The following is a 14,381-nucleotide window of genomic DNA, read 5'->3' on the forward strand; positions in this document are numbered from 1 at the left end:
ACAATTTGGTTTGGTAGTTCTCTACTATGGTTTTCTTAGTTTTCTCTTTACTTATCATTTGTATCTCTATTCTGATTATTTGCTTAGTGATTACCATGAGGTTTGTATAAAAAATCTCATAGATGAGATAGTCCATTTTCTGATAGCCTCTTATTTCCTTAGACTAAGCTGATCCCATCCTTAACCTCTTCCCCTTCTAAGTTATTATTGTCACAACTTATTTCATCTTGTGTTGTGAGTTTGTGGTTAAAATGATGAGATATTTATTTTTGATGTTTTCCTTCCCTTCATCTTTAATGTTATAATTAAGTGTTTGTTAACCTGTTCTGATAGAGAGCTGCAATTTTCTGATTTTGTCTACCTATTTATCTCCTTGCTCCAGGCTTTGTAACCCTTTTCTTTTCTTGTTTTGTCTTTTTTTCAGGTATGAGGGCCTTCTTGAGCATTTCTTGTAGGGAAGGTCTTGTGGCAATGAACTCCCTTAGCTTTTGTTTATCTGGGAAAGTTTTTATTTCTCCATCATATCTAAAGGATATTTTTGCTGGATAGAGTATTCTTGGCTGAAAGTTTTTTTCTTTCAGAAGTTTGAATATATCATTCCACTCTCTCCTAGCCTGTAAGGTTTCTGCTGAGAAATCTGCTTAAAGCCTGATAGGTGTTCCTTTGTAAGTTATTTTTTTCTGCCTTGCTGCCCTTAATGTTTTTTCTTTGTCATTGACTTTTGCCAGCTTTACTACCATATGCCTTGGAGAAAGTCTTTTTACATTGGTATAATTAGGAGTTCTATGAGCTTCTTTCACTTGTATTTCCAGCTCCTTCAGGTTTCGGAAGTTCTCAGCTATTATTTCTTTGAACAAGCTTTCTGTTCCGTTATCCCTCTCTTTTCTCTCTGGAATACCTATAACTCTTATGTTGCATTTCCTAATTGAGTTGGATATTTCTTGGAGAGTTTCTTCATTTCTTTTCAGTCTTAGTTCTCTCTCCTCCTCCATCTAAAGCCTTTCTATATTTCTGTCCTCCAGACTGCTGATTCACTCCTCCATATCAGCTCTGTTATTCAGGGAGTCCAGATTTTTCTTTTCTCAACCATTGTGTTTTTCATCTCCAACATTTCTGATTGGTTTTTCTTTACAGTTTCAATCTCTTTTGTGAAGAAGTTCCTGATTTCATTGAACTATCTGTATTTTCTTGTAACTCATTGAGTTTTTTTATGATAGCTATTTTGAATTCTCTGTCATTTAGATTATAAATTTCTGAGCCTTCAGGATTGATTTCTGGGTGGTTGTCATTTTCCTTCTGGTCTGGAGTATTAACATATTTTTTCATAATGTTTGATGGCATGGATTTGTGCTTCTGCATAGTGATAGTATCTGTCCCAGATTCCACCTGCTGCCACTGGGTGGGGGTCAAGAGCTGTGTATTCTGAGCCCACAGCACTCCCTGGCTTGCTTGCTCACAGCTGCTGCTTTTCTATTGTATGCGCAGGTGCTCTGGCTGACTCGCTGAGCCGGAGCGCAGGGTGGAGGGAGGGGCGCTTTCTTTCATTTGCGCAATCTCGGGGTGTTCTTGCTCTGCCCTCGCTATCTGCCCTCCTAGGGTGCTAGCTTGTTGACAACACCCCCGCAATAGCTTAGTCACCTCTGTGTAGGGCTTTCCCGTGGGCTGTGAGGGAACTTAGAGAGTGAAAGTGTTCCCATGGAGGGCCGCCCCTTCACCCTCTCCTCTCAGAGCTGCGCATGCTCTCGTGCCCTGGGTTGCTGCAGTTGGGGGAGGGAGAGGCGATCCCCTTACCTCCTTCCACTTCCTCTGGGGGGTCCAGCACCTCCACCCTCAGACGTATGGCCACGTGGGTCTCTCAGATGTCTTTTGTGTTGTGTGAATATCCTCTGTTGGTATATGAATGTCCTTTTCATTGTATCTTAGGGGGGAGGGTCTAAGGGAAGTGCTTGCTCCACCATGATGCTGACATCCTATATCCTAGTATCTTTACTAGATATTAGTCCTTATCACAGGGCAGAGGCTCAAAAATTACTTATTGAATAACTGAATTAATAAATGAATAGCAATTGGATTATAAAGCAAGGGGAGTATAGGTTTTAATGACATAGCCTTCTTGGCTAGGTGGTCCTGTTTGCCTCTTTCGGTCAAGGGATGGGTACCTTTTGGGCTTATGTAGGTCTTTAAGCTATAAAGAAGAGTAAAGTCCTAGAAGCTTTTGAGATTTTTAGGGAATGAGGTATGTATTTAGCACTGGGGACAATTTGGGTTCTGGAGACTTAGCCAAGTAAGGGGAAGAAGCAAGGAACTTAGATCTTGGTTGACTCCACATAGAGGAAAAAGAAATCTGCGATTTCCTTCTAGGTTGTCTAGTCCAGCTCACCAAGATACTAAAGAATGGGGATTCAGGCCGATTTGTCCACCAGGAATAAAGACTATGTGTGACTGGAGCGTTTTTTGTGTTATATCTCTTAGAGACCAGAATGTGGTGGAGAAATAGAAAGTTAAAAGTCCCAAACCTTACATTAATGTTATACATGAAATCTATTTGAAATTAGGGTCTATGTTCTAAATATATCTCAACCAAGGATCTCAGTAATATTTTACTTTATATTCCTTTTTATAATAGAAAAATAAATGTTTCTATGTGCTGGCTTTCTGTTTTTAAGTATCTCGAAAAAGAAGAGTACAAAGCTGACATGTGTGTGTGCATGTGTGTATATGATAGACTTAGCAAATAAACTTCCTTGAGAGGTATAAACAAGAGACGGATTTCAAAACTACTTGAATTGCCTACAAAAATCCAGTGACGGAAGTCATATTTCAACACTAGTAGCTCAGTTCTGAAAAGCTAGAGCTACTGGCTATGTTTTCATTGATCAAACGTCGTTGATAATTAAGCTTTAGTTTGGAGGGATAAAGCTAACGCCACCAACAATTTTTAGATATACTCAAGTAATTCTAAGTTTCTACTGTTCATGGTTAGTATGTTTCGTTAGATAAGATTTAAATGGCAAAGTGTCTGAATATATATAATTACATATATATATATATAATAACATGATGTGTTACAAAAAAAGACTCAAAAATGATTCCTAAAGTTGTAATTTGCGAATGTATCATGCTAAAATTTCCCTTGTTCTTTTTATTACAAAGGAATTGGAGGAAAGGATCTTTTTTAGTGTCAGTAAATTTTCCTTCAATCTTCCTCAATTTAAATATTTTCCTTTTTTCATACACCACATTCATACACCACCAAATGTTTCTTTACATTTATAATTTCTGTAAAACAGTGTTTTTCCCTTGTTTAACATTCTGTTTTTCTCAATGTCCTCCCTCTAAATTTAAAGCCATTTCTATCTCTCCCCCTTCCTTTCCTAATTTTCCTTTTTTCTGCTCCCTTTTCCTTCAGCCTAGACCTCAATCTCTATTCTTAGCTCTTTTATGCAATATTGCTGATCCCAGCTCCTCCAGCATTTTGTAAGGTTGATTTTCAAAGATACATATATTTAATGTGGGTTCTCTGCACCATATGTGGCAAATGGAAACAAGTAAAATAAAGAAAACCTTTGGCCCTTGTACTCCTTGAGGTCCAGGTGGTCCAGGGGGACCCTAAATCCAGAAAAGACAGAGTTTTAAAAGCAAGTATATGTATTAAAAGTTATGCTTTAAATAATAAGTACACTATCCACCTCCCTAATTTCTATCATAATCAAATATCTCCCAATATAGATTTGCAATGTGGAAAAATTTCACTTTGTAAGACGATGTAAAATTGCTGCTGTGTCCCACACTCATCGTCTTGGGTTGAATTAGCTTACTCATACCACCTGTGTTTCTAGACATGCTTCTCCCCTCCCCAACAAAGGCTTTGATTTCCCAAACACTAAAGAACAAAGCTATATTGTTACAATAAGGCCAAAGACTTTTGAGAAAATTAACTATTTTTTTCCTTGACTTTTTCACTAAGCAGACAAAGCAATTCAACTGGGGAAATGTTGTAAAAGGTTATTAATGTAAGGAAATATAAAATTAAATATCAGATAAATACAACTGCTACATTAGTACCGTTATGACTGGCATGCACCAACACCAAATACAAAGTCCCGAACCACAGAAATCATGCAATAGGAGTTACCGTGACGGTCAGGGTGGTCATCCTCTGTTGGGAAACGTATCAATAAAGACAGAGTTACTGATTTTGCGTGCCAAACTACAATAATACAATTCTGAAATAATCAACTTTTGAATATGTTTTGGCAAGACTGAGGTCTTAAAAGGAATTGACAAGATACTGAGAACATATTATCCTATCTTCAAATGAATACAATATATTGTAAAGATTCTTTTAAAAATTATGTTTAAAATTTTATGTTAAAAATCTATGGCTAGAGAAAAAAGAAAATGTCAAATTTTAGTTCATTTGATTAAAAAATTATGCAGTAAAATGGTACACACGAAGTTTGTCAGTGTAATTGTGAACTGAGAAACTTTGTCATTCATAGGAGCTCTATTCTAGAGTACTTCACTTAGAGAAAACTGATATCTAATTGTACAAGTAATATTTTTGCTTTCAGTCCATATTTCATTTGTTGTATTATAATTAGCTTGTTTTTGTGTGTGTGCCATGAATGAACATAGGAGTTGACATGAGATTCATCTAGTTTCTTAATGTAAAGTGCTAGAGTACTGTAACAAAATATATTCTCTCAAAGTATGAATCTCCAAAACATCCGATCCCTAATCCATGAATCATTTTTGTGTTAATATTTTCCAGTTTAAGTCTTGGGCTAAAAGTTAGGTAGGGCCTATAACAACTTTATGCGATCACAGAGGAAAGAACATTTCCATTAGGGACTCTGGTCATAGAGAAACATTATCCAATTGTATGTAAACTTGAGAATATCAGTTTAACACCAACCCTTTACTTTCCACTACTCCAGTCCAATTTCTGATTCAGGTTGTTGTTGCTGTTTTTTTTAATTATTGTTGTAAAAAATAATCTTAACGTTATCCTTCTCACTTCAAACACTTAATTGAGTCACTAGTGACGGGGTGTCATCCTTCCTTAGAAAACAATATATTTATGCACGTGTACAAATGGTTCAATTTTGTATTCTATGATAAAATCAGTTATGGTCATGACAGCTTCAGAGAAAACATAGCAGGAAAAAAAAAAAACCCCAGTGCTTCTAAGACAAAAGGCACAATGGTCACAAACTGGGGGTAAGGTTATAGAAAAACCAAGGTCCAGATTTTTATACCATCATATCTGTGGGACATAAGGCACCACTTTATTTTTCAGGGAGTCACCTAGAGCGAGAGTTGTACTTATGGTTACGAGGAAGCTACTTCTTTGCTCCTACAGGCAGATGAGTCATTAAGAAAGGCCATTAGAAAATTACAGAGTCGAAATAATTTCTTTATCATTGCTTTCCAATTACATATCACATTTTTAACTAGAAAGCAGAATCATAAAACCTTAGTAAGGGAAGGGAGTTTAAAATTTGAACTCTCAGAGGTTTTCCAACATGCACCATATATGGTTCATTTTCCACCTAAACATAAAACTTGTTTGCCTTTTTTTAAATTTAAGGGTAACAACATAGTTTATAACGCGCTGCATAATAGATGAATATATTAATGGTAACTGAACTATCTAACAGATGGGGTTTAAATGACCTTGTTAAATAACTATATTAGTGAGACCTAAAAATTGTACAGGGCATGTTCCATGCAGTTAATAGCAGAACAAATGACAGGAAACTAAACTAACTTCTCAAAAACATAGCTTCTACTACCATCCTAAAGCACCAGCATGCAGACACTCAGAGACATTCTAAAGATGTTGGCTCACTGTGGATTTCTTCTACCTGGTTCTTCTAAGTTAAAGTGATATAAACTCAACAGGATTCTCTCTGGAACTTCAATAACGATTTGAAAACCAGGATTTTTGGTAGTGATGGACAAAGACATGCCCTTCTCTAGTGAGGCATGATGTGAAACGGGAGGCCTGAGCTAGAGCACCTTTGAGTGGGTTGAAGGCTAGCAGGCTGCTTTGTGATTTTATTTCCTGAGATGCTTATGTGAATCTCTTTCATTTCTCATAATGATGCAAGCTGAAAATCACCCAGGGTTTATGCTACAGAACAGGTTTCCTTTAAATGGTGTGGAGAAATTTTAAAAGCTTGAGCTAGGAAATGGAGAGGTTTTACTGCTAATTGTGGAAACGTAACCGCCACCTTAAACAAAAATCAAAAGAAATGGCTTATGGCAAACGTTCATGTAAATAACAATTTTCAATAGGGGCAACAGTAGAATTTCATATTTCTAATGTGATTAGTTTTATAACTGTAATTTATTCCTATTTATCTAGTCATTATAGATTTTTAAGCAGATTTTTTTAGAGGAGGCAATAGTCAATGAAATTGGCAAAACTGTGAAGATCCATCATTAGAGAATTAGAAGAATAAATGTCTACTACTTCCTCTCAATCTAATGGATGTTTAGTTTAGTTAATTTTATTAGGAACTCTTAATCCACTAGAGTACTATATTAGGAAATAAATAACTAGTTTTGAAGTGAAAAAAAAATAACTATCAGCTATTTACAAGCACAACATACAGTTGCCCTAACAACCCCATAAGAATAATAAAACTTTAGGTTGAGATATAAACATGGACTAGTTGACTATGATGGATATTGACTGGTTTACAGTCATACAGGACTCAAGGTGAGAAAAAGAAACTGAGCACATATATCCTTTCATATCAAGATGCAGGTGTCAGATTTTTTAAAGAGTGTAGTGTGTTTAGGCACATCAGTAGAGAGTGTCCAGGAGACCCTAAAAAATAACTCTAAGCATGATATTAGATTTTATAGATTCTTAGAAAAAATCTATTCCAAAAATATCCTCATTTTACAGATCAGATCAATGAAGTATACATACATTAAGCGATTTCCCCAAAATGACGTAGCTATTTAGTAGCAGAGGGGAAATCAAAACAGAGATTTCAGTTTTAGGCTCAGGGCAGCCTGCTTCATGCCAGGCCTGTGCATACAGGATGCTATAACAAGACTCACAATTTTTCCGAAAATGGCCAATAATATTGGTGCATTTCTTGGAAGATAAGAGAATGGATACCTCTTAAGGGTGGTAATAAGAATTACAATGCCAATGGAAGCAGTTTAAGGGAAATTTACAACATTGCTAATAAATTAAGTTTAAAAAGTGTGTTCCTATATTTTATAAGTAAGAACTTTGAAAATTAGGTACACAAAAATTCTTGTTCTCTTTCTCTTTTTCTTTACACATGTATTTATCAACTTGTGAGAAAAAGGAAACAATTTAGACAACTGGTTCTAGAGCTTGACAACAGCCCAGAGGCTACTGCTTGTGTCGAACCTACTTGCAAGGAGGAAGACTAATTCAAGCCGTGGACTGAACATCCTGCCCAAGCAACATCTCTCCAAGCAGGAGGTGTGCTTCTCTTTGCATCTTACCAGAAGAAAAAGAAGGAAAAGAACAGAAAAATTTGCTGAGCTGAAGAAAGATTCTGTAAGAACTATTTAATAAATGCTTTACTAGTTAACAATGGTAGTTGCAGCAAAGGAGCCATAGAAATGTAGATCCACCATAATTAGACAATGTTAGTGAAATCATGAGGATGGAAAAAAATTTCAAACAAGTACAAAATGGCAAATATTTAAAACAACTAATCTGGCTTTCAAGCAAAGAAGTAGATTGTCCATATGAGCTAAGTAGACTCACTCTTTCAACCAATAATAGTTTATTTAAAATTTACAAGCCCAGACCTGTGTCAGGCATACTGGGGGTGCACAATAAGCATAAGACATGTTTCCTGTCATCAACTAACTTACAATCTGGTAAGAGGCAAGAGAAAAATAAATTATGCAACTTGAGAATAATTAAATGTTAAACTACTGGGTCCTGACTGCTGATGTTTAAAAGGATTAAGAGGAGAAATTTATGTGGGTGGCAGCAGTGGATTGTTGGATGGGATTTAGATGGATGAAAGAAAGGAAAGAAGAATGGGATGAATCAGGTAAAAAGAGGGCGACTTTCATGGATATGAAAAATATGACTGTTCTAGGGGGAAAAGTGTGTTGTGGAGAAATAGAAAATTCTAGACAGGAAAGGCAGGGTTATAGAGCCTAAAAGTCAGATGCAGAAATTTGGGCTTGATAGAATAGGCAAGGGAGTCATTTAGGTTTCTGAGCAGATTAGAGCCATCAAAATAGTGATAGTTTAGGAAAAGTAGACTTGAAGTGATATACAGGATGGATTAGAAGGGCAAGGAGGCACTAGCGGCAGAGGAATTGGTCAAGGGCTGGTTGCAGTGTTAGACCTGAAATAAACAGGATGTGGACCTAGCTGGGAATGGAGAGAACAGAGACACTTTGAAAAAAGAAATAGCAGCATCTGGTGAGATACAATGAATGAAGGACTAAGACTAGTTTAAAAGACTAGTTTCTATCTCAAGAAATTCAAAGACTTACAGTATCACTAACAGAAATTGATTAGTTAAAAAAGGGAATCATTTGGTAGATGGGAAAGGTAACCAGTATAATTGTGTGTATTGGGGGGAGTTGATAGGGTGATGGTGCATCCATGGTGGAAATATTCTTAGACAGCTGGAGGTATATGCAGATCAGACCTGGAGATGAAAGATTTGGAAGCCAGAACATGGAGGGAGTGATTGTACCACGAAAAGATCAGAGACTTCAGGATACCAAAAGTTAGGGATGGACAGAGAAACTGGAAATGCTAAAATACAGTAGATCCATCGAAGAAGAAAACTGGAAGAAATGAAAGTAGGGGGTCAGAGAAATCAGAAAGAAAGAGTTTCAAAAGGAAGGTGGTTTAGTAAAAATGTCACAGAAAAGTCAACAGTGATGAGTACAGTGGGCTTGACCCAGCAGTTACTGTTGACCTTTATAAAAGAAGTTTCAACAGGATGGTGATGATGCAGGCTAGAATGCAGGAGGCTCAGCAGGAAGAGGATGAGCAAGAAGCAAAGGTGATGGAGACAAGCCACATGGTCTACGGGTTTTTACCTAACGGAAGAAAAGGAATTGAACGGTAGCAGTACTAAGAAATACTTGTGGAGGTCCTGCTCTGTGCCAGGCACTGTTCTAAGTGTACAATATGTATTTAGTCACTTATTCCTCACAGCAACGCTATGAGGCAGATACTATTACGATGCTCATCTTACAGAAGAGAAAACTGAGGCACAGGGATGTTAAATAATTTGCCCTAGGTCATGCACTTAGTAAGAAGAGATTTGAACCCAGGCAGATCCACCTCCACAGCCACAGGGCTCTTAATTGCTTTATGAGGCTCGCTTTTCAAGCAAGGAGACAAAGATTGGCAAAAACTAACACAAGGTTTAAACTAGATAAGACTAAAGCACATCTGAAGGTAGAAGGGAAAGAAGAGGAAAGACTGAGAAATGCTGGGAAGTAAAGAGGATAAAGCGGGGCAGGGAGAAGGGGATGGGTTCAGGGGATCAGGGAGAAGGTGGCCTTTGAGCAGTGGAGCCCTCTGAGACCCAAGGCTGGTCTTTACACACACACACGGCACTCATCAGTGTCACTGTCCGTGTCAGGGTGGGGAGCAGTCACTTGCCTGCAAAGCTTCGTGGAGGTTGCCATTGTAGTCTATGATCTCGGTAGCTCCTTGATCCCCCTTTTGACCAGGTGGACCCTACGAAAAAAAATCAACCAAGGGAAAACCTTGGAAGTTAGGCTAGGATGCAGAAGGGACTGGCAAAAATAGAAATAGCAACATGTAGCTCCCTCTGACCATCAATACCCTAGTAAGGCCCAGCTGCACTTTAGAATAAATAATCATGTTCAAATTTTGTCCTTATTTCAAAGGAGGCAAACCACTTCTAACTTCCCGTCTGTGGAAGATTAAAGATATGAAATCTGATTTAAAAAAGACATATGATTCAATCTCTGAAATTTTCTTCTGAAAAGTATAAAATGTAGGCTAATCTGATTTGACATAAAATTTTGTTGGCTTTATCCATATTTATTAAAACAACCCCTAACTTCTTTCTACTTCTCTACACCTCATAGATTCCTTCCTCATTCTTTAAGAAGATATAACACTGTTCTGTAGGAAATGGTTGGCCTTCCCAACAGGAATAGAATGCCATTAAAATTAAACCAAATAGGGAACAAATTTTTTTTTCTTTTGTGAGTAAGATTCACTCTGAGCTAACATCTGTCCCAATCTTCCTCTAGTTTGTATGTGAGTCACCACTACAGCATGTCTTAACAAGTGGTGTAGGTCTGCACCTGGGATATGAACCTGCGAACCTGGGCTGCCAAAGTAGAGCACGCTGGACTTAACCACTATATTACAGGGCCAGCCCTGGGAACAAATATTTTTAAGACATATACCCTACTCATTAACTGGTCTGCTACTGAATTTCCATTAGTCACGTCTTAATTCTCTGCCTGTGTTTAAAAAAGGCTCTGAAAATATGGGCTATTGCTTTCTTTATAATTGGGTTAACTGAAAAATGGAAAATTCTATTAGCTGGATGGCTATGGGTTTGCTACTGCTCATTTAGCAGAGGGGAAGTAGATAGAAAGAGTTCTTTAGACCTCCTTCTCCTGGAGTTTATTTTATGTGTTCGAATCTACACATTCATTGCTCCTGGTGACTAAAATAAAAAATAAGAGGAAAGGGGAGTAGCAGGAATAATTACAGTCATCTACCTCCAGTGCTATCATTGGACATCATTAATCTAGGTGCCTTGTGAAAAGCCACATGGACACATATATCAAGTCTGGGCTTGTAGGGGGCTAAAGGCTTAGATGAGAGACACACTCACCCTTGGTCCCAGGTCTCCAGAGTCCCCTTTGTCTCCACGATCACCCTTTCCCCAGTGAAAAAAGAAAAAACCTAATTAGTAGTGGGACCAACAGTCTAGAAATATCTCATATCTAATGACGTCTTTAATACCATACAGCAGCACCTTTAATAAGAACTTCTGAAGTAGAAAACATCTAGAAGAACAATAACCACCAAGACGGCAAATGCTTCTTTAAGATGCACCTTAAAGTGAATTAAAATTCCCCTTTCAGATGACAGAGTAGCTTGAAACAATAATACGTATGTTACCTCTCTCACTAGGGATCTTCAAAAGCAAAGCAAGTGGTTTCTATGACACCCAAAGTAAGCTTTCACCTCTCAGATTGAGCCATGTTCTTGCCTTTATATGAAGAGATTTGGGGCAAAGTGAAAGAAAGTGAACTAACTGGGTTGTCTGCTCTCTGAGAAGGAAAGTGTAGATAATTGGGACAGGAAAGGAATGAAGGGCTTATTCTAGGGAGACTTAGAAGTGAGAGGTCCCCAGCTAGGCCTCCCGCTGATGAGGAAGATCTAAGGAAAAGTTTTTCTACAGGTACGTACAGGCCTTGTAAGACTCAGAAGGTGCTGAAGTGGACAGCAGCTAGCTGGACCAGGTTGGCAGAGCCGAAGGTCAGGGCAGGGCCAACTCAGCTCTCTTTTTTTCAATGCAAAATGAAAAATATCTAACGTTCCATTTATGGTGTTATTACCCCACCTGGAGAGACACCAGGGGTAGTCTAAACCCAAAACTCCACATGCATCACTCTGAGAACACTCAAAATTCTCGGAAGTCTAAACAGAAGCTTTGGAGAAGAGGTTTGAACCTGTGTAGATTTGAAGTTTCTTTTAAAAAGCCTAAAATTTATAGAGTCCTTTTCCTAAATGGAATTCAAAGCATTTTTTTTCCTAAATGAAATTCAAAGCATATTCCTATAAACTGGGTAAGGACCAATGAAGAGAAGCAGGAAAAAGGATTCTAATGTTTTTCGACTCACATTATGCTAATAGCATTGACCATAATAATTAAATTTGCTATGAAAAAAGAATTAATAATTCCTGCTCTCTATTTTCCTCATTTTGCACCCATTTTTCCATGTTATTAGCTAATGGCATCTTAAATAACACCAGCATATAGATTATTGCAGATACCATAAAAAGCATGATAAAGAATTTCAATGGGTGGTGAAATTTTAATGCAATGAAGGGAGTCAACTAACTTAAAAGCAAAGTATGATTTAAGCATGGCTCAAAAGATAGCCAGGAAATAAAAATAAGATTATACCTTATATAATTTAATTTGAGTAAAGTACTTAATTTTTTCCAAAGAAACTATTTTTACAACACAGGAAATACAACTTCTCTCAAATAGTCTGAAGCACAGCAACACACGGAAACAAACAAGATAAAACAAACCAACTGTTTTGAGATATCATCATAGGGATGAAATTGTTGCAATCCCAGTGTGTGAAAGAATTTAACCTAAAACGATTCTCCGTGGAAGAGGCGAAGAGCGCCGCTCTTGAGGGTCTCATGGTTACAAGGTGACCTGGTTACTGACCTTTGACCCCTTTGGGCCTCTAGTTCCTGATTCACCTTGTTTCCCCTATTACAGGAGAATATGAAGATGAGAAGAAGATGACAGAGGAGATAAGAACAGAAAAAAGAAATTAGCAGTTTCTCAGAATAACGAAGAAAAATGGAAACACTTTATTTTAACTGCCTCCATATATGGCTCTGTGTAATGTTGGCTTTTATAACACTAAACATAGGTATTATCACCATGTCACGAGTTCATTCCCTGGTCTCTCCACTGACCTTCATTCCACCATAATCCTGAAGACTTCCCACCCATCAGTGGACAGGAAGAGTTCTGAGAATGATTCTCATTAATCTCAACAGTGTTTGCATAAACTTCCTTTTCATCCAAGAGTAAATCATTTCCTGTGTCTCTAGGATGTGTTATTAAAATAAAGTGTTACCATATTAGTTTGCAGGAAGTTTAGAGGAACAAAGATTGAACAGTCAAATAAATCCTTAGCTCTAATATTTTCAAGGTGTTATACACCATCAAGTTACCACAGAAACTACCACAGCACAAATCTACCTTTTTCTAAGTTTTAACATACAATGAATGATAACGTGTTAATATGACAGTGCCTCTCCCTTTACGTTTGGATGTGTTATTAAATTTGTTTACCAAATAGAACACAGTAAACTAGAAAAGTCGAATTGTAAAATCCCTTTAGAAAAGAACCGATTGGTGAACATTTCAATAAATTATTTGTGATTTTGGCTGTTATGATACCTGTTGAGGAATTTTATTTTAGTTTCATGTTCTAAGCAAGTGGCACACATTCCCAAACCACAGAATGTTATTTTCCAGTGTGAGAACAACTGACCTTCGGTCCAGGGGCTCCAGGCTCCCCTCGCTCGCCTCTTCCAGGAGGCCCTGCCTCCCCGCGTTCACCCTGTCACAAATTACAAAATAGGTAAATAGCAACCTCCCTGCCATCAGGCTGGTCTCTGTAGATTAATGAATAAAATCAAAGCAAGCAGAGAGTTGCCATTTATTTACCATGTACACAGCACTCTATTAATCTCAACACGGATTATCCCATTTAATAATCAAAACAATTATTCAATGTTTGTATTATCATTCCCATTTTATAGACAAGGAAGTGGTTTGGTAAATGCATGTCAGATATCGATGTTGGTAATTAGAAAGACCTTTAAAGGGAATTGATAAGGGCTGTCATTATACCTCAAGACAGGCACGGATATAGTTTTCATTCTGCAGCCACTTTTTAAGATCTACTGGGAAGAAGCATGGCATAGTGGTTACATGCCAGGTTTTGTAATCCAACATCCTGGGTTTTAATCCTGGCTCCGTTATTTGCCAGTTCTGTATTTTGGGGAAAGTTAGTTAAGTTCTGAAAGCCTCAGTTTCCTCTGTAAAAAGGAGAAAATTATAGTACTGGCTTTATAACTTATAAATGTAAAGGGCTCACAACAGTGTAATACACACAAGTGTTATGGCTTTTTACTATATTCATAGCTCTGTGAAGTAGGAACATGGTCACTGCCCCCTAGGAGCTAGTGATCTAGTTAGACAGACAAAATCCACATGAACAAAACAGTTAAGAATTAAGGAGTAATGCAAGGCTACATGCGAGAGAAGAGGAAACCCCATAGAGTTCTGAATGGTCCAGATTGGCTCCTGAGGTGAGACTGAGTCATGTCCTGAGGATGGGGAGGGTGTATTTTATAATTATTGCTGTTTTATGACTCTGCTGTTGATGAATGCAGGAACGGCACAGAACACTTTACATGTGTTATCTTATTTAATCCTCAGGACAAATGAGAAAGGTATTAGTATCCATAGTCTACAGATGAGGAAGCTAAAGCTCAGAGAGGTTAAGTAACTTGCCCAAAGTCACAAGGCTTTTAAAATGGGAGAGCTGATTCAGAACTGATTGTGCTCAATCTTCCATTTTTG

General features: G+C 37.6%; 1 protein-coding gene across 1 annotated transcript in view; it reads right to left on the reverse strand.

Annotated features, from left to right (window-relative positions):
• The window catches only part of COL25A1 (collagen type XXV alpha 1 chain), a 440,619-nt gene that overhangs the window by 37,585 nt on the left and 388,653 nt on the right, over positions 1-14,381 (reverse strand). The window contains exons 20-23 of the mRNA XM_058549892.1: positions 13,285-13,353; positions 10,866-10,910; positions 9,647-9,724; positions 3,565-3,609 (exon numbers count right to left, since the gene is read on the reverse strand). Coding sequence (XP_058405875.1) covers positions 3,565-3,609; positions 9,647-9,724; positions 10,866-10,910; positions 13,285-13,353 — 237 coding nt within the window. The remainder of the gene's footprint in view (positions 1-3,564; positions 3,610-9,646; positions 9,725-10,865; positions 10,911-13,284; positions 13,354-14,381) is intronic.

Source organism: Diceros bicornis, chromosome 11 (assembly GCF_020826845.1).
Source record: "Diceros bicornis minor isolate mBicDic1 chromosome 11, mDicBic1.mat.cur, whole genome shotgun sequence".
Taxonomy (NCBI): Eukaryota; Metazoa; Chordata; class Mammalia; order Perissodactyla; family Rhinocerotidae; genus Diceros; species Diceros bicornis.